The sequence below is a fragment of the Leptosomus discolor genome, chromosome 23, assembly GCF_034619465.1.
Source record: "Leptosomus discolor isolate bLepDis1 chromosome 23, bLepDis1.hap2, whole genome shotgun sequence".
In the NCBI taxonomy this organism is placed as follows: domain Eukaryota; kingdom Metazoa; phylum Chordata; class Aves; order Leptosomiformes; family Leptosomidae; genus Leptosomus; species Leptosomus discolor.
Window position 1 is genome coordinate 6528585 of NC_141413.1, and position 20056 is coordinate 6548640.

The 20056-nt window shown below is 50.1% G+C and overlaps 2 protein-coding genes and 1 long non-coding RNA gene across 5 annotated transcripts; 2 read left to right on the top strand and 1 right to left on the bottom strand.

Annotated features, from left to right (window-relative positions):
- Positions 1–101: 101 nt before the first annotated feature.
- Positions 102–4780, top strand: LOC147413889 (uncharacterized). Its single transcript, XR_015184015.1, has 2 exons — positions 102–138; positions 4376–4780. It is a non-coding gene; the product is annotated as an uncharacterized LOC147413889 (long non-coding RNA).
- LOC147413890 (uncharacterized) lies at positions 1719–4384 on the bottom strand. Of its 3 annotated transcripts, XM_086477207.1 has the most exons (5): positions 2823–4384; positions 2558–2731; positions 2185–2321; positions 2012–2114; positions 1719–1901 (listed from the first exon to the last, which is right to left on the bottom strand). In XM_086477207.1, exons 2-5 carry the CDS (start codon positions 2720–2722, stop codon positions 1860–1862), a joined length of 447 nt encoding a protein of 148 aa, XP_086333333.1. In that variant the 5' UTR covers positions 2723–2731; positions 2823–4384; the 3' UTR covers positions 1719–1859. The 3 variants fall into 3 exon arrangements, with proteins under 3 accessions (XP_086333333.1, XP_086333334.1, XP_086333332.1); XM_086477208.1 differs by having other exon boundaries at positions 2012–2111; positions 2558–4384; XM_086477206.1 differs by having other exon boundaries at positions 2558–4384.
- A 6977-nt stretch (positions 4781–11757) lies between the features above and the next one.
- Positions 11758–19721, top strand: ENTPD4 (ectonucleoside triphosphate diphosphohydrolase 4). The gene is made up of 12 exons (XM_009947231.2): positions 11758–11765; positions 12058–12255; positions 12677–12882; positions 13418–13568; positions 13655–13758; positions 14395–14454; positions 14709–14863; positions 16407–16573; positions 16783–17107; positions 17843–17928; positions 18152–18313; positions 18606–19721. Exons 1-12 carry the CDS (start codon positions 11758–11760, stop codon positions 18829–18831), a joined length of 1848 nt encoding a protein of 615 aa, XP_009945533.1. The 3' UTR covers positions 18832–19721.
- The last annotated feature ends 335 nt before the right edge of the window (positions 19722–20056 follow it).

Sequence of the window (20056 nt, forward strand, 5' to 3'; positions counted from 1 at the left end):
CGGCGCCCGCCAATAGCGAGACGCAACGGCCGCCGCCCGCCCGCCCCGTTGGGCTGCGGCGGGGGCCGCCGCGGCGTGACGTCACAGGCCGCCGGGCACAGGGATGGGGGATTGGCAAAGAAGCGGGCGAATGGCGAGGTGAGGCGGGGGGGGTGGAAGGTTGTGATTGGCTTCTGCCGGAGGGGGGGGCGGGTCGGCTGGCCGGCGAGCGGAGGGGGCGGCCGGTGCGGGGAGCCCGGTGCAAGCGGCCGGTGGGCGCCCCGCGAGCGTGCGGGCGTCGTGCGGGCGTGCAAGAGGGTGCGGAGCCGTGTGCACGGGAGTGCGCACCCCCCCCCCCCCCGTGCAAGCACGCGCCCCTCGTGCAAGCACACCCCCCTGTGACTGTGCGCCTTGCACAAGCAGACGACCCCAGGCACGGCTGGTGCAAAGCGCTTCCCCCCCCCCCCCCCGTGCAAGCACGCGCCCCTCGTGCAAGCACGTGTGCAAACCGGTGCAGAGCCACGTGCATGGGAGTGTCCACCCACCCCTCGCCCTCCCCGTGCAAGCACTCACCCCTCGTGCAAGCACACCCACCCGTGACTGCGTGCCTTGCACAAGCAGATGTCCCCAGGCACGGCTGGTAGAAAGTGCTTCCCCCCTCCCCGTGCAAGCACACACCCCTCGTGCAAGCACACATGCAAACCAGTGCAGAGCCACGTGCACGGGAGCGCACACCCACCCCTCGCCCTCCCCGTGCAAGCACGCGCCCCTCGTGCAAGCACACCCCGCCTGTGACTTGCACAAGCACATGCTCCCAGGCATGGCCAGTGCAAAGCGCTTCCCACACTTGTGCTTGCACGCGGGGCAGAGGGCCCAGGCTGCCCCGTGGCCCGTGGCCCGTCGCAGCAGCCGGCCCAGCCCTCCCCAGCATGTCAGGGTGCAAAACGCTGCCCGGGGCGCTGGGTGTGCATCGCCTGCACGGCTGGGGCGTTGCAGGCTCCTGTGCATGGCCCTGGTGGTGGTGGGGGTGGTGGTTTTTGGGGTGGGCACCCCCGGCTGCACCCTGCCCTGCACCTCCGGGGAGCCACGGGGCGAGGCCGGGCAGGAAGGTGGAAATCGTGGGCGTTACGCGAGCAAAGGTGGTATTTTTCCTGGAGGGCCGTGGTGTCGCTGGGAGCCCTTGGCACGTGGGCGTTCCGCGTCCCCGAACAGCCCCAAGTGCTCCCCAAAGCACAAGCGAGGCCACGGGGCCAGCTCAGATCTTGTGCTGCTGCCGCCGTGTCTCAGAGGAGTTTTGCCTACGGTAGGGTTGATTTTTGGTCGTGTTTTCAGGGTTTTCTGGGTGCCTCAGCCCACACAGAGCCCAGTGTCCTCTCCTGCCACCCTGTCTGGCAGCGCCAGGACAGCAGGGCTGTCCTGCACGGGCTTGAGCCTCGGTGTGGGGGACAAAAGCTGGTGGAAGGGCTTAGGAGAGCTTTCTGCCCTTCCCTGCAAAGGCTTTTTGGGAAGATGGGATGTGCACCATCCACCACCCCACACTGCAGCTCCCCCTCCACCGCCGAGCTGTTAACCCTGGCCTGTCTGCAGGAGGAACAAGCTCACCCCATGCCCCTGCGTCCCTGAATGCTCCTCTGCCCTTGGATTTTGTATGATCTCTTTGTTCCACCATGAAATCACCCTAAAGCAATTAAATGTGACACTCTCAAAGAGATGGAGGCAAAGTCTTTGTGGCCCAGGGCTCCAGGAACTGCACAGACTTTATTTCATTCCTCCTTGGAGGATTATTTGGAATTCGACCTTGCTGGGAAGTTGGTTGCGTAGTGTGTACTGGAAATCAAGGTTAACCATTCGCATGGTGCACCATGATATCGCAGCGCAGTTTATTGCTGCTTGAGCTTCGGGAAGCAAGTGAGAAAACCATCCTGTGAGGACCCAAAAAAGCAGGAAAATAAAGTGCTTGGTTTTCCAGTTAACCATGAAATGAGGCGAGAAAAGCCCAGTCTGTTCTCATCCTCACCCCCCGTCTGGGTACCTGGAGAGGGGCTGTGGTGGAGCAGCTGGCACATGCTGTTCTCCTCCCTCCTGCCCCGTGTTTGTGCTGGGAAGCCTCCGTTCTCCGTGGGAACATGGTGCTGCTGGAAAAAACAACAATAATCATAATAATAGCGTCACGCGCGTGACTCACACCTGAATGATTTTGGGTACCTGGCAGCATTTTCTGCACCTGGAGCAGTGCTTGTATGGGGGGTGGGAGGGATGGAGGCGAGACCTGGCCCCCATCCTGGTGTGTCCACGCCATCACACTGTCTCATGAAAGCAGGCGTCACCAAATGCCCCGAAACCTGTAGAAAGCAGAGACAAAGATAAAAAGTCCTTCAACAACATGCAATTTAACACAGTAGTTGCTAAATCTCTCCTTCTTTTCCCCCTCATCTTGCCCCCTGGCAGAAGCCACTGCATTATCATGGCTTTGTTTCCTCCAGAAGAGACTAAACCCAATATATGTTGCTGACGGATGGTTTGACACTGTGTTCTCCCGCTGAAACGACATCGTGGGGTTAGAGAGCCATGTGCATACCTGTAATTCCAGCAGACAGCCCTCCCCGACGATCACGCGGGTCTGCAAGACGTAAATCAAACACGGGCACAAGAACTTCCTTTTTGTGAGGCAGCCTTCTTCAAGGAAATGCCTGAGCGAAACCTCAGCGAGGAACACTTTCCAGTATTGCCCCACATGGTTCATCCAGGTTTTCTACTCCATAAACAACAGTCAACACCGGCTAATCTCCTTCCAGTGCTTTTGGCAGGGCAGAGGAGGGTGGGGAAATTACACTGTCACTTACCTTAATGAGCCCTTTCCCCTACAGTCTTCGCTCTTGCTCCCTGATAAGAAATAGTATGGACCAGTCTGAAACACGGTGCTGTTTCCAGGTAGCAGCAGGTTATATTTTAACCCTGAGGAGCACTGACACGAGGAATCCTTTCTCCCTGTGTCCCATGCCCGTGCCAGGGGCCACCCTGGGGCGCAGGGAGCTGCTGTGGCCAGAGATGCCCAAGCAGAAACGCACAGACTGAGGATTTTCCCCATGTTCATGAAGAAGGGACAAAATTATTCACCGTTTGTGGGGGGAAAATGGGGCAGGGACTCTGGTCTGGCTTGTGGTTTTGTCGTGTGACGTGTCCCACTGGCAGGAAAAGGAACAACCTGTGTCTCTTGGATGGTTTCCTGCCATCCCTGCCTGGCAAATAAGTCATCACCAAAGCGAACTCCACTCGATATACAAAACCTTCCTTTGAAACAACTCGGTCTTGCGCAACGATTCCCTTGCTGCCTCCCAGGGCACAACCACCGCTGGGTGCATCCCGTCCCGGTGCCAGAGCTCCCCTGGGGTTAGCAGGTCCCTCAGGGGCTCCACGAGCCCCAGACTCCGTCAGAGCAGAGCAGCAGCGAAGGGCAAAGCTGTCCCTGCTATTAAAAGCACAGCCTGGCTGCAGGCTGCACGGAGCACCCTCGTTTATACACCGGCAAGTCGATGCAAAATACACCGCCGCAATCCGCACGCACGTTGCATCACTGCGAGCAGCTAAATGAAGTGATGAATCAGACCCACAGATGTGAGTCCCCACGGGTACGTAACCTCCTCTGCGGGGCCTCTGCACTACAGCCCAGCTTTTGAACAGCAGAAATTTAGGCAAGCCACCAGAAATATAACGAGAAATGAGAAACAACCTGCAAAATGCAGTGAAATGCCCCTGGCTTTCGCTAAGTCCCTGCCCAAAGAAGGTGCCTGCAGCCCCCAGCCCATCTGCGTGGCGCTCCGCAGCTGATTAGGGACACTCGGTTCTGCTTATCGCAGCAAGAGGTGCAGGACCCCACGGCTGCACCCACGCTGATAAGGCAGGAGTGTCCCGCTGGGAGGTGGACACCTTCTGGAAACCACTGAAATTGTCGCTTATCTTCAAGGTCCAGTGGGATATATCTTTTTTTTTTTTTTCACTTTCCAAATCTACATGTTCTCTAACAGCTGAGCAACACCTTGGTTTAGGGTGGGGGTTTATCCTTTTCACAACCTGCAGCCACCATCGCGGGGCTGCCGGCAGCGGTGCGGAGCCCTGGGCGCTGAACTGGGGGTGAGGAGGAGGAACGCTCCTTCACCTCCAGCTGCACAGAGCCAAGTAGCGGCAAATTACAGGACATTTTGTTTTAATTTAGGTGTTCAGCAGCCGGTAATTTTATTTTTAATTGTGGAAAGGAAAAGGCATGGCGTAAAGCCTTCACTTTAGAAGAGGGGCCGGAGCAAATGCATGTGGTTAAGGGCGCATGTTTGCAATCTTATTTGCAGTACAACCAGCCTGAACTTTATGTCCCCACAGCATTTTTTTTTTTTTTTGCCAGATGTTTACGCTGGAGGAAGGACAGTTTTCACGCAGGAATTGCCAGTGCTCAGTGAGCAGCACACACCACGACACCGACTCCCCATCCCGCCTGGATGCAGCCCGTTCCCGGCACACCGGCACTCGGCCACCGCCTGCCCCACGAGCCCCGTCCCTCCTTAGCAATGTTCAAAGCCCCAAAATAAATTTTAAACAGCGAGTCTGGACCGACCCTTGCTGGCCTTAGGTCAAAGATGCCCTGGAAAAGGTCCCTCTGACACGAGCCTGGGCTTTCCTGCCCACCTGGCTGCGTTTTGCGATGCTCCTGGGAAGAGGCGGCTGTGGGGAAGTATCAGCCGGTTATTTTTTATCTCTGTATCAGCAAACACCATAAAAATAATAATAAAAAAAAACAGTATTGGTTTTTCTTCTGGGTGGACTGACCCATTTACTTAAACATCAGCGTAAGGCATCTCCTGGTCTTAAGCCCCTGCTGAGCACACCGAGCTGCCAGTAGGTAGATTAGTACTGGAAAATCAAGAGCATTAATCCCTGCTCTGGTACAAACTCAGAGCACCTCTTTTTGCCTTGATTCCCCAAAGCAGCACTCCAGATTACCACCGTATTCCTTTGATAGCCAGTGTCTATATAACAGGTTCATACCTAACAGCGGCACCGCAGCGTATTAGGTTGGTGCCGGTGAGGGCCACGAACACGAATGCGCAGTAAATGAGAGAGAATTGAGCCCTGGTGATGCTGCGGGGTTATTCTTATGCCAAAACAGCCAAAATCTGAAACCTCAGCACTGCAGCTCCACCGAAGCAATGCAGAAGATCCAGTGCCCACGAACACTTATGCAACCTCAGAGGTAAAGGAGGTGTGGATGCGAGGAATTTGGCCTGTGGGTTTTATTTCAGCGCTCATATAATCTGACCTAATTTACCATTACCTAGCTCAATGGATTAATGGAACAGGGAGAGGCAATCCCCAATGTGTATAATTAAGCCTGTCTTTTGTATTACTTCCTGGACCGAATTTTTTCATCAACTTGCCTTTCTGGTTTGAAGCCCTGGGGAAACAATGGGAAAGGCGCAGCTCATGCTGGTGCTGCTTTCGGGATTGACTGGTGACACTGGGCAGAGGAGGCTGAAAGGATCCCACAGGGTTTGTTGGGTTTGGGTACAGCTCTCCTTTTTTTTTTTTTTTTTTTTAATTGGCTTTGTTTCTGGCAGTCAGCAAAATTAAATCCAGAAAGGAAAGAGAAAACCCTGGCTTGTCGTTCAGGGGATGTGTTTAAAGCTGGGGGTGATCCTGCTCTGCCACCGACTCCTCACATGGCCTTGGTCAACCTGTTTAATTCTGACGGGCTTCACCACCTCTGCTGGGCAAGGTTTTGTGTGATTAAAAGCCGGTGAGCAGAGAAAGGATGAAATGAGGGCTCTGCAAATGGGGCCGTGGCTGGCAGGCAGCCCCAGCCTGCTGCCGCAGTGCAAGCAAATAAAAAATCAGCTTTATTCACCCCAGAGCGAGCGCAACCGGCCTGTCTGGGGAGGTCGGGCTGCGGGGACGCCTCTCCGGCTTTGAAATGGGGAGTTTTAACAAACACAAAAATGCAAGGAGAAAAGTCCATCTGGGAGACACAGCTCAGCCCTGCCTCGTCCTCCACATCCCCCTTCGCACCCCCACCGGCCAAAAACCCGGGGGGCTCCACCTTGATCAGCAACGACAGCCGCCACGCGCCCCGGCTGCTCCCCTATCTGCTCGCCCCGGTGCACCCTGCGGGCTGATATTTGGGAGGGTGCGGCGGGGCGGGTGACATGCACCCCTGAGATAGGGGCCGGGCACCCTGCACACACCTTTCTCGGGCTGTCGGGGTCGAGGTGTGCATGTCCTAGAGGTGGTTTCTCCTTTGGAAATGGGTGACGCCCAAATGCCCGGCTCATGGCGAGCTCTGCAGTCTCCATCCCGCCGCTTTCTCCAGGCACCAATTCAGAGCAAGCTTGATGATTTCAGCAGCGTGGCTTTACCCCAGATTTCCTCCGAATCACGTGGGGGAAACAAAGCAGGGTTTGGTGCTCGGAGGAAGCCTTCCTCCCGTGAAAAAAGCTGGGAGTTCTCCTCGGCGGAGCAATCGAGCTGGCATCCAGGCTTGCTTCACCAGCACGATCAACAGCCCGTGGAGAAGGTTTTACTCCCACGGGTGATACTGTTAATGGTGGGATGAAATATATTCACAAACAACTAATATTTTCTCCGTGGCTGTGAAGAGCATGCATCTGGAAATAATTAGCATGCACAAAACCAACTTGCACATTCCTCCTGGGCCTCCATTTTGTGCCGCCTGCGGACTCGCAAGGACGGTTTCATCGGCAGCTCTTAATTTCTGCATATTTTTCAGTATGTCTAACACCCAGTCTGGCCCAGGCCAACCCCTGGCCGAAGCTTGCTGGTGATGCAGAAACCACGCTCAGCCCCCACCAAACCACCCCCCAGCGCAGCTTTTGTGTTCGCATCGTTTGATGGCAGTGCTGGCTTTTTTTTTTCCTTTCTTTTCTTTTCTTTTCTTTTCTTTTCTTTTCTTTTCTTTTCTTTTCTTTTCTTTTCTTTTCTTTTCTTTTCTTTTCTTTTCTTTTCTTTTCTTTTCTTTTCTTTTCTTTTCTTTTCTTTTCTTTTCTTTTCTTTTCTTTTCTTTTCTTTTCTCTTTTCTTCTCTTTTCTTCTCTTTTCTTCTCTTTTCTTTTCTTTTCTTTTCTTTTCTTTTCTTTTCTTTTCTTTTCTTTTCTTTTCTTTTCTTTTCTTTTCTTTTCTCTTTTCTCTTCTCTTCTCTTTTCTTTTCTTTTCTTTTCTTTTCTTTTCTTTTCTTTTCTTTTCTTTTCTTTTCTTTTCTTTTCTTTTCTTTTCTTTTCTTTTCTTTTCTTTTCTTTTCTTTTCTTTTCTTTTCTTTTCTCTTTTCTCTTCTCTTTTCTTTTCTTTTCTTTTCTTTTCTTTTCTTTTCTTTTCTTTTCTTTTCTCTTTTCTCTTCTCTTCTCTTTTCTCTTCTCTTCTCTTCTCTTCTCTTCTCTTCTCTTCTCTTCTCTTCTCTTCTCTTCTCTTCTCTTCTCTTCTCTTCTCTTCTCTTCTCTTCTCTTCTCTTCTCTTCTCTTCTCTTCTCTTCTCTTCTTATCTTTTTTCTTTTCTTTTTCTCCACAAAGCCTTCACCGCTGCTGACATGCTCCTACTTGTGCCTTCATCGCTGTCGACGGCAGCATCGCGAACCGGCTGCCCTGCAGCCATTTCCCCCAGAGTCACGAGTTGCTGCAACTACTTTTGGGTTGAATTAAGCTCGGAAAGGGACCGAGGGGCTGCCCAGAGCAGCTGGGTTTTTAGCCGCGTGGCCAGTGGGAGCCCATACAATGCCAGGATGGGTTGCACCAGCCAGGTGGTTGAATGTGCTGAGCGAGGACAGGGAAGCCCTGAAGGGACACGTGCTCCTCACCCCAGGGGACAACAGGCTCAGCACCTCCGCAGGGCTGGACCCCCCTGGCGGAGGTTTGCTCCCTCCTCCAAGCCCTTGTGCTGACACCAGCGACTGCCCCAGGGCTCCGTGTTTCTCTTGCAAAGCAAGGGCAGGTCTAAGAGCTCCTTCTGCCTCGAGGTCCCATCATTAGCTCGGCATAATTTGCCATCCCAGAGCTTTCCTGCCCAGGGCCGCATCCAGCTGTGCTGGGGATGGGTTGCACACTCAGCACAGCTTTCCTTGCATGTTCAGTACTGTCTGCTCTGCTTTGGTCCAAACTAAGGAGGGATATATACCCACAGAGAAGATCTGCAATGCTTAAATCTGAAAGAAGCCCAATGTCTTGGCCATCATGGAGAGCCACAAACCTGGAGCGTGGCTGCAGCCCTCCCTCCAGCCCCCAGCAAAGCCTTCTCCCCTGCCCGGGTGACCTGCCCTCGCTCCGTGGGGCACCATGCGTTACTTTGGCTTAGTCAATATGTTTCTGCATTGCTTGTACATGAAGTTCATTAAAATGCTTTAACTGTTGTGAAAAAAGACACTGGAGACGTGTGACTTCGTTCTCAGTGCATGGCAAAGTAGCTGCAGGGAGCCCTGGAGGGAAGCGTAGCCCTCACCCCACCCTGGTTATCCGGTGTGCAAAATCCAGGGTGCAAAACCCAGGATGCAAAACCCAGGATGCAAAACCCAGAGTGCAAAACCCAGGGTGCAAAATCCAGGGTGCAAAATCCAGGGTGCAGAATCCAGGGTGCAGAACCCGGCGTGCAAAACCCAGCGTGGAAAATCCAGGGTACAAATCCCAGCGTGGAGAACCCAGTGTGCAGAAGCTGGCACACGACATCTGGTGTGTAAACCCTGGTGTGCCAAATCCAGCACATAAAACCCAGATGCGAAACCCAGTGCATGGGCTCGGCGGGTCTCCCCGCGGACAGCTGGGTGCACTGGGGACTCTGCATCGAGTGGGAAGCGAAAGCCAAAGTGGTTTTGAGAAGGACCGACAGCGGCTTGAGAGGCAAAGATGAAAGTTTCTTGTGTGAGAAGAGAAAGAGGAAGAGGAAACACGGCAGACAATGAACTGCTGTGACAACCCACTGCCTTCCACTTTCCCCTCCAGCCTAAAGCGTCCTGCAGAGGATCCTGCTCAGAGCAAGTGGCTTCTCGGTCACATCTGCTTTTCCTGAGGGGACAGACAGACAATCCCGGCTCTGCTGCTTCCCCCCGGGCCAGATTTGGTTTCTGTGTTCACGGTGTGACCGTGGCTTTCAAAAGCCAGGAGTAGCTCTGGATGCTCCCTGTGAAAGGCACGGCAGAGGCTCGATGCTCCTTTGCTTAAGTCCTATTCACTGCCCAAGGGCAAAGCCTTAGTGGGGTGTTTAAAGCTGGGACATCCAAAATCTGCATGACCACGGAGGCCTGTGCTGGACAGACAGACGGACAAACAGCAGGGACCCCGTGTGCGTTAAGGAAAGGACAGCAGCCATCAGGCTGGGTGCTCAGTTTTGTCCCGCTTCCCTCCTGCTGCGCTCTCAGGGACGAAGGTGAAGTCCTTGATGTCCCAATTTGTGACGGCAGAAGGAATGAGAAGCAGCGGAGAAGCCAGAGCAGCCCGGCAGGTCCGGCTCCTTCCCTCCCGCAAGGGAACGGGGACCGCAGGGGAGCGATTTTTTACCTTACAAAACCTGCTTACCCCTGGAAAAGCAGCGTTTCACCCATGAGAGCTTTATGCAACACCCTCCAAACCTGCTCCTGGGCACACGTGAATCACCGACCACGCGGTGTTGGTGTTGCTCGTGCAGCCACACACGATTTCACCTGCAGCAGCTGAAGCTCACTCCGGGATCACCAAAACTACTCCTGTGGGGAGAGGTGAGGCCCCAGCAAAGCTCCCCAGCCTTCCCACGAGGTTATTCCTGTTGTTAATACGTTATAGTCGCCTGGATAAACTTTTTCTTTCTGAAGGGGTGGTGGAGCTGCGCGGGCACAGGCTGTGCTGCCGCTCAGTGGCAACGCACAGGAGGGTTGGCCGGCAGATTTGCAGCCCCTTCGAGGCGAGGAGAGGCTTTTCGTTGGCTTTTTTTCTGAGCCAGATTCGTTGATTTCTTACGGACACCAGAAACATTTACGAGTTTGTGACAGGCGCTGCGGAACCGCTGTGTTTTTATAACGCACGAACAAACATTTACGTTAATAAATGGATGTTTACAAAGGTCTGGCTCTGCGTTGGGGCGCGGTTTGTGCCCGGATTTGCCCAGTTACCCCAGTCACATCCCCCAGCTCCTACCCCCAGCGCCGGGCACTAGAGCGGCGCTTAACGCGAACCCAACCGCGCCTCCCTGGCCACGCCCCCTGCCCCGACCACGCCCCAACATTGACCACGCCCCCTGCCCCGATCACGCCCCTAACACTGACCACGCCCTCTTACGCATGGCCACGCCTCTCCTTTGCAACCACGCCTCCTCTCCCCCCTACGTGGCCACGCCCCCGGGGGAATCCCTTCCCAGCCCACCGCCGCGAATCCCAGCGCCACGTATGGGCGTGCGCGCGTGCGTGCGTCACGTCCGGCGGCGGGACCCGGAAGTGGCGCGGTAGCCGGTTGCTATGCGGCGGGCCGGCGGCGGGCCGGGAGGTGAGTGCGGCGGTGGCGGCCGCCCGGGGTCACCGGCTGGGGAGAGGGAACGGACGGCAGCGGGGCGGGCCCAGGGACAGGCCCCGGCCGCCGGGGGTGCCGCCGCGGGTGCCGCCGCCGTTCTGGGGAGCGGGGCGGTGGGGTGAGAGCGGGCCGAGCCGTGCGGCCTGCCCGCTGCTGGGGCCGTCAGGAAGGGGTTAGGGGTCCCCCCGCAGCCCACCGGAGCCCCGTGGGCTGTCGGGGCCTGTCCCCGTTGTCCTTTCCCCTCCTTGCCTCCGCCCGGTGCGGCTTTGCGGGCGCCATGGGGAGCGGGAGTGGGCGGCTGCGGTTTGGCACCGGCGCAGGGACTTCGTGGCAGCTCGGGCAGGTGCTTTCGTAAGGCTGGGGCGTGTGTGGCAGGGCTGCGAGAGCGGCTGGGGGTGGGGGGGGGAAATATCGACGGTCCCGACCCGCGCCGGAGTGTCGCCGTTCGTGTGTGGTTGGGTTTTTTTTAACGTTGCTGATGTTACGTCGTGTCTGGAGTCTTCCACGTTTCGGGGACTGGCTTTGCAGGCGGTGGCAGAGCTGGAGCTACTCGGTTTGTAAAGAGCTGGTGCGGCAGGTGAGCTGCCGTGTGTGCCTGGCTTCCTTTGGTCTCCCTGAGCAGAGCAGCAAGCAGCTGGGCTCCAAGCAGGGTCCGCTGGAGCGGGTTGCCCAGGTCTGGGTCCAGTCAGGCTCTCAATGTCTTAGAGCCCCTCTGAGTAACCTGTTCCAGTGTCCCACCGCCCCCACGGGTGTTTTTTATGTTCAGGTGGAATTCCCTGTATTTTAGTTTGTGTCTGTCACCTCTTATCCTGTCACTGGGCACCACTGGGAAACACTTTTGCTTCCTCATTTCCATTCTGCGGTCAGATTTCTATATGCAGTGATGAGAGTCATCTCCTCTCCACGTGAAGCAGGCCCAGCTTTCTCAGCCTCTCATTGTGTGAGAGATGCTTCACCTTCATCATCTTTGTGGCTCTACACTGAGCTTCATCTGTGTTTCTTGTCCTCGGGAGCCCCAAGGTGGACCCAGCACTCCAAATGTGGCCTCACCAGTGCTGAGGGGAAGGGAAGGATCATCTCCCCCAACCTGCTGGCAATGCTCTTCGTAGTGGTGTCTAGAAGATGATCTGTGTTTTCTTTTCAATTCAGGAACAGAAGAGCAATGGCTTTGAGAATGGTCGATGTGCCTTGTCAGTCTGAGGTGACCGGCTGATGTCTGACCACCAGCTGGTCTTTCCCTCTGCTGGTCAGATCCCAAAATGGGGAGGTAAGGATCCCAAAGTGGGGAGGTAAGAATCCCAAAGGAGCAGTCAGATTAAACTGTGCTGCCTTTTGCGTGAAGGACAGGGAACCTCATGATGAATTAATGGCTAATGATTAATTCGAAGGGTGGGAGTAGGGTCTTGGCAACCCTCAAGCCAGAGCATAAGCAAAGCTGGAGCAGAGCAAAGTAAAAAGTTTGAAGAATCTGTTTGTCCTCAGCTTCTTTCAAAAGGCATTGAGCTTCTTTTTAGTAATAAAGTCCGTTTTTAAAGCAGGTTGTCCTCTTTGAATTTTAGGGTCAGCATCTCCTGTTTGCTTCCCGCTTCTTGGCACTTCAGCATCTCCCCGGTGGGGTGTCCCCGGGTTCTCAACACCACTCTGCGGCAGATCGTTGTGATAGGGATCCTTGCTGCTGCCGTCTCGTTGCTCTACTACTCTCTGGTAGTCATCCGCAATAAGTATGGGCGTGCATCCAGGGACAAAAGATTCCACAGGTGAGAGCTGGAAAGGAATGAAATGTAGTTTTGGTGTGAAAGAGAAAACACTGACAGGCTGTGCCTGTAAAATACGTGAATGGGGTCAAAAAAGTATCAACTTCCTACTTTTTTATGAAGCTTTCCTTATCTAAGTTGATTTTAGTTTATCGATAATTCAACTTTCTGATATTTTATGGATCTGTAGCAGCTCAGTAAAACTGTAGGCACAAAAATACTGCGTAATAAATTATTTTGGAGGTTACTTCTGATGTCTGTTCTGGGAATGTGATTCTTATGGGTGGCACTTTGCTTTTTTTCCTCATCAGCAGCACAGTAGGGAAATCGGTGATCCCTGTGATGGCCTGTTTTGAGCCTGATGTTGAGGAGATCTTCCGTGTGGCACTTAATTGCCACGTAGCAATGCCTGGTTTTCTTCTAGATATCTTGCTCGAGTGACTGACACCGAAGCTACAGATACAAACAACCCCAACCTGAACTACGGCATCGTTGTGGACTGCGGCAGCAGCGGCTCCAGGATTTTTGTGTATTGTTGGCCGAGGCACAATGGTAACCCGCACGATCTGCTGGACATCAAACAGATGAGGGACAAAAACAGAAAACCAGTGGTTATGAAAATTAAGCCAGGTATTAGAGAGAAATGAGTTTTCAGTGCGATTTTCTAGATACTTTTCTGTCCTAACTTTCCTTTCTATCCTAACTTTGCTTTTTCAACCCCCCTGTTTGAAGTGCCTGGGTAAGGGAGGCTCACAAGCTGTCAGCGTGGCGCTCCTCTGGGCTTGGGTTGCAGAGAGCTTTGTTCAGCTTTAAAGCTTGAAACAGGACACTGACGGGCAGGAGGGACGGGTTTCTGTGTGGACCAAGACAGCTGCTGGTTCAGTTGTCTGTTAACTGGGTTCTGTTTATTTAGTGAATAAATAATTGGCTGTCTGTAAAGCTGTTTGAACAATTCTGTAAGCAGGTAATGCAGCCAATGTGGGATTTTGTTCAATGTTTGGAGGACGATTAAGTGTTACCTTCATTCTTATTTTTCTTATTTCTGTAGCTGATCTCCTGGGTTTGGCTTCGGGTTGTTTGTTTCTCTGTGCATTGGTTGTTGAGGTTTTCTAGGAAATACCCAAAGCTTGAGTGGCTTCACTCTCGCATTTCTCTGTTTCACTAGGCATTTCGGAGTTTGCCAGCTCTCCTGAAAAGGTCAGTGATTATATTTCTCCACTTCTGAGCTTTGCTGCTGAACACGTGCCACGTGCAAAACACAAAGAGACTCCTCTTTATATTCTCTGTACTGCAGGAATGAGGATTCTGCCAGAAAGGTTATTGGCTGTCTTATTTTTAGCGTTTAGAATAGCGATCCTGGTGTGTCTGACTATTTTTAACTGTTCAAAATGTAATTTTGCAGCCAGCAGAAGGCCATACTTGAAGATCTGCTCACTGATATTCCTGTGCATTTTGATTTTCTGTTTTCGGACTCGCATGCAGAGGTTATTTCAGGGAAACAGGAAGGTAGGTTAACGTTGGAAAAATTATCTCTGTTTATTACTTTCATGGTACAACTTGGATATTTTGTTGTTGTTGTTGCTTTTTAAAACTCTGGTTTGATTGAGAGACCTTATTCCTCAGTAGCAACATATGGAGTGTGGAGATGATCATCTGCTGTGGTCTTCTAACTTGTCTAAATGTTTTCTAATTAGCAGTGACAATAACTTGTCTTTGTTCAGCAGGAATTTTAGTCCATTTTCTCTGGCTTTGGGGAGGAAGGGGTAAGGATAAGGCACGACTTTCCTGGTGGAAGGAACTTTGCAGGGGAAGATGGTTTCTAAAGGAGCAATGTTTTGATGTGATCAGCTCATAGAGGCTTAAAATCTCTTTAAAAGCTGATGTGCCTACTTTTTCTGGAAATTACACGTTGGGATGTCTTTAGTACTTTGAATTTGGGTTTCTTTTTTTTTATCATAGCCTTGACTTGGGAGAGAAGGGCTACAATAACTTGTGAGGAATGTTTAACTTTTAAGTATTTTATATAATAAAATATGAGCAGTGACATATCCTAGCTCATATACAAAAAATCCCTCTCTGTTTTTAAGAGGGTATGTACCAGATATTCCTGAAGTGTCCAACTGTGTTCTCTTGTGTGTGTAGGAGTGTACGCGTGGATTGGCATCAACTTTGTTCTTGGAAGATTTGAACACACAGATGATGGCAAGTATCTGAATTGTGAACTAGATTTTTGGGAAGGATTTCAAGCCCGTTCCTGTGCTTTCACTGGTGATGGTCCGTTTTTAGACAGAGATGTTGGTGGGTAGCGCACGTGCCGATGCTGCCGTTGGCTTCAGTTGTGCGTGGAATTTCAATGATCTGCATTGCTCCAAAAGCCAGGGAACTAGAAGTAGTGTGCTGCTGCGTCAGGCCCGCCCTGGTTGGATGCCTTACTGCCTTCTCGTTGTTTTATCCAGAGGATGACGCGATTGTGGAGGTGCACGTCCCAGGCAGTGAAAACAAAGAGGCCATCTTTCGTAAGAGGACAGTGGGTATTCTTGACATGGGCGGAGTGTCGACTCAGATAGCGTATGAAGTCCCTAAAACTGTAAGCTTTGCCTCTTCACAGCAGGTTATTATCTGTGCAACTTTCTTCTTTTCCTTTTGGTTTATTTTAATGCATACTCGTTGTTTTGTTTCCTTTGTTTTGAGTCCTGTTCTTCATTGCATCGTGTGCCAAAACCAAGGCAAGAGAAGACGGCAAATAAGTCCTCCATCAGCTAAGCACTTCATTTGTGTTTTGTTTATTTCAATTAGTGTAATTTGCCGGTCATTTTTTCAGTTTTAAGTGGATGTGCATTCTTTGCGTGTGTGTGTGTGTGTGTATGTACAACTTTAAAATTTGTGTTGTACTTAAGAGCCTGTCTTCTGGAGTTTTGAAACCCAAAAGTTGTGTCGTTCTTCTTATACAAGAACTTATGTAAAATATGACTTGCCTTTAAGTCAGGTTGGTAGAAACTGAGTTAACGGGACGTGGGGGTAACAGTACCGTTTGTTTAAATATCACCTATGTCCTCAGCACAGTTCTTGTGTTGTAGGAAGCAAATTTCTTTGTTACAGGTCTTAACTGGAACGTAAATTGCTCCGACTTCAATCCATTAAGTTCTAGAGAAATTCTCAATGAAGTTAACAGGAGTTTATCCAACTTCAAAAATTAATCTAATGTAAAAATACCGTGGAAGCCCAATGTTTTGATGCACACTGCGCTGTTATAATGATGTGTGTATATCTATATGTATTTTTTTAAATCTCCCAGTGAAATGGTGCCTTTTCATTATTACAGACTTAATAACTACGCTGCCTTTCAGGCAGATGGTGTAGCGAGTAGTTTGGGCCGTTCAACAAAAGTATGGGTGTTTAGATTCAGAGCAGATTGCCCCAGTCAAATACGAATTGGCAATCGGAAGAGGTGCAGACAGTTGATGATGACTGTTGGTTGTATGGCTCTGTCTGAACATAAGCCAGGATAAAATAGGTGTTCTGGTCACGGCACCTGCCCGGGTTCTAGACAGCGAATGACAAGAGTCAGACAACTGGCTGTGACACTTGTAGTGCTGGTGCTGTTTTTCATTTACACGGTCAGTGGAAGGCATGTAATTTCATGCTACGTTTCTGAGCGTGTTCCACATGAAGTGCTTCTGCTGTGCATCTCTGAAATATCTGAAAAGCTGCTGCAAGTGATTGATGTGTGGTATGTGAGGAGAGCCGAGTGACTGACAGCTCTCCTGAAGAGCTTGAGAACTCCAGATTGGAAAATGAAGAACAGCTCTGTTGGGCAGACCATAAATCTACCTAGCCCAGTGATTGGTAGTGTGGGGACTCGGTCAGTAGCCACAGAATACACTTTTTTGTAGGAAAAGATACTTTAGTGTCCGTAGTAGCAGTTCCTGGCCTCTGCAGCTCGTTGAGTATCATATCAGCAGTGGTAATGCACTTCCCTGCAATCCATGTGCTTTGCCTATGAAATAGAAGGTAAGGTGGACCTGTGAAAAGCAGAACAGATGAGTAAGGAGTGAAGCTTAAAGACGTCAAGGGCGTCCCGTTGTCCAAAGAACTCACCTTTAAGTTCTGGGTCATCTCGTTTATACCTGATCTCGGTGGTTGTGTTCCTACAGGAGGAAGTAGCCAAGAACTTACTTGCAGAGTTCAACTTGGGCTGTGATGCTCATCAGACTGAGCACGTGTATCGAGTCTATGTTGCAACGTTCCTTGGCTTTGGAGGAAATGCAGCACGCCAGAGATACGAAGACAGTCTGTTTACCAGTACAGTGCTTAAAAACAGGTAGCTGGGGATATGGGTTCTGGGTATCCCTAGGCTCAGTAACCCCCTCACTGGAATATAGTTAGCAAAGCGTCCTGACATAAAACTTCATTTCTACAGCGTCCTGCATGCGATGCTGGAGTTTCTTTAAATGAGGATGCCTTGTTTTGATGCTGCTGTATCTGCTTGATGTTTCGGATGTGCAGTTCTGTGCTCTCTCTTTTGTACAGACTGCTGGGCAAACAGACTGGCATGACTTCAGAGTCGCCCTACCTGGATCCTTGCCTGCCCCTGGACGCTCAAGATGAGATCCAGCAGAATGGACAGAGAATGTATTTGCGGGGAACAGGAGATTTTAATCTGTGTCGTGAAATTATTCAGCCGTTCATGAATAAGACTAACGAAACGCAGACTTCTCTTAATGGTGTCTATCAGCCTGCTGTGCACTTTCAGAACAGTGAATTCTATGGTTTCTCAGAGTTCTACTACTGCACTGAGGACGTGTTGCGCATGGGTGGGGATTACAATGCTGCTAAATTTACTAAAGCCGCAAAGGTAAAGTGTCTTGGGAGAAACCTTTTCTAATTCAAACCAACTATTCTCTAGAAGCGTTTTGTTCTGAAAGTCTTGCAGCAAAAACTCTTCCTTTAAAGATCCAAAATCCTTTTGCCCTGCAATGAACTGTCACAGGGCACCTCTTTTCCTCGTTGGGTTTCCTTTTGGAATGCTCGTTTCAAGGCACAATAGTAAAATGGGCTGTAGAGGGGATGGGACGCGTGGTAGTCAAGCTCCAGCAGAACTGTTGCTAATGGGGAAATCCGTGCTGCTTCCACCCCTTGCTTCTTTTTGGGAATGTCTTGGTTCTTGTTAGAGAAATAATTCCTTTTCCTCTTGCTTTATACGTTTTGTACCAGTTTCCCAGGTGTTACTGCTAACAGGGATCAACCTGTTGGGCACAGCTTAAAGGCAGGCTACCACATAAAGTAGAGGAATATGACCTGCTTTGTCAATGCCCGAAAAATAGCTTGTCTATTTTTCATCTGCAAGTACGTGACCAAAGAGTTTAAGTCCTACTGAATATTGGTTTAACCACAAATGCCATATTATGGATCAAAGTGTTGCAGAAAATGCCATGAAATTTGTGATCTGACTTTTAGCAGTGCAAGGGAAGCTGTGACTTTTGAGTTTTCTAGCTTTGGGTATTTACAGAGCATCTTTAGGGGCATTTTTTTATTCTCAAGGCAGAAGCAATGTTGAAGTCTGTCGTTGTTTTTTTTTTTTTCCTTGAAGGATTATTGTGCCACTAAGTGGTCTGTCCTGCGGGAACGTTTTGACCGTGGTCTTTATGCATCACATGCTGATCTCCACAGATTGAAGTAAGTATTTGTGTTTGTACAGCAAATTCATTCATGCAGAGTTGCCAGGGAGAGGCCAAGGTCACGTCCAAACGATCCATTTAATGAAATCATTGAAAGTGTGAATATAACCTCAAATATTGCATCAGCTGTAAAAAGTTACTGATAATTTTGTGTCTAACTGTGCTCGCCAGTCCTCTGGGACTCTAACTGCTGGCCTGACCTTATGCCACTCTCTCTATAGGTACCAGTGTTTTAAGTCCGCCTGGATGTATGAAGTATTTCACAGTGGCTTCTCTTTTCCTGTGAGTTACAGCAATTTGAAAACAGCTCTGCAGGTTTATGACAAAGAGGTGCAATGGACCTTGGGAGCCATTCTTTACCGAACACGGTTCTTACCTTTAAGGTACCAGTTGTTCTCTCAAATGTCTGGAAAGAGCATTTGGGTGGAAGGCACGGGAGTTCTGTGAAGGGAAGAAGTGTGGTGATAGCAAAGCAGCTGACAGATAGGGGGAGACAAGATGTTGTTTCTAGTGCGTTACCTACAACCTCAGCACGTATTTCTGGTAGCTCAATATGCTTTATATTGCTTTATAAAGGCTCTTCTACTAAAACGGGCTGCGTTTCCCACGGTAAGGTGGCTTGGAGGCAAAGTTAGATTTGCAACTTACGTCTGTTTTTCCTGTGATTCCTTTCAGAGACATCCAGCAAGAAAACTTCCGTGGAAGTCACTCCCACTGGAGGAGCTTCTCCTTTGTTTACAATCACTATCTGTTTTTTGTCTGTTTTCTGATCGTGCTGCTCTCCATCCTGCTCTACCTGCTGAGGCTCAGGCGGATCCACCGGCGAATGCTGCGTAACAGCTCCTCCACTTCCCTCTGGATCGAGGAAGGCCTCCCACCACAGAAGATCGCAGGACCCTGATGAGCTGCTGTGATGGAGAGCTTCGATTGGACTTGCTACACGAAAAGCCATTTTTGCCTCAGGGTTCCTCCTTTTTGTCCCTTGAAACCATGGAAGAAGCAGATTGCCCGGAGCGTGTCGTGCAGCTAGGCTTTGGAAATGCGGGAAAATGGGGTCAACTTGGCTTAGTCTCATTAGACAGTATCTGCCAAAAATTACTTTTTTTTTTTTTTTAATATTGCACTTTGTGTGTAACGGGACGAGCAAAGGCTCGTTGTCAGTAAATGAGTAGCAGCAGCTTAAGCTACGTATGGTAAGAGAATGAGCGTGAATTCTCATCCTTTGGGTGAGATTGTGAAATACTGTTAGCTGGGATGAATGAGGACTGTTTTTATCTTCTTTTCCAGATTCCAGGATTGATATCACTTGAATTCTCGATTCTGAGTCTCCTCAGTCAGAGAAAAGGAAGTGCAGGGCTTTCAAAAGCAGTAAGAAAACAACCTTTTAGGATGGCTTATCTGATTTTATATTCTGGAATAAATACTGTGATGGAGAAGAAAAATCTATTGCACCCAATGCTGTGCTTCCACAAAACTGCTTAAATCAGTTTTGTTTACTTGTGACAGTTTCCCCTTTTGTCTTGGAAGCTATATCCTCATAGTGGCAAAAGTCACTACTTTTTAGTCCTTTATTTCTGTTCCGTAATCATTCAGAGATCTCCCTGAAACTCCAGTGAGGTGAAGAGAACTGGAATATATGCCTAGGCTTTTGTTTCTGCTAGAGTAGACATGCACAGTGTCTTTTTATTTTTGTCTTTGAGTACTCTGATTTGTTAATTTAAGTTTTATTTAAAACTGTTAATTTTACTTGAAAGTAAATTTGTCCATGATTAAAAGTGGGATTTATATGAACTTGTGGCGTATGGATATTTTATTGCACAGTATCTCTTCTCACTGCTTGTATCCAACTGGCAAAACTTTCTTCTCTTCTAGTAGGTGTGAATATGCTGGGGAAACTGGATGCTGTTTCCTGTGTTGGAGAACTAGACACGTTGATACCATTTTTGTCATACTTAAGGTGCAGTTTATTCATCTACAAATCTAGATACTTTGAATTGTTTTATTGTCTCCTTTTGATCTGTTTGCTTTTGCCTTGGACTGTATAGGAAGTTTAGGCTTGGTCTGCTGAACTGCAGCTAAATTTAGGTGCGAAACTTCCTGCTCCTTCCACCCCGTGGCTGTGTTGC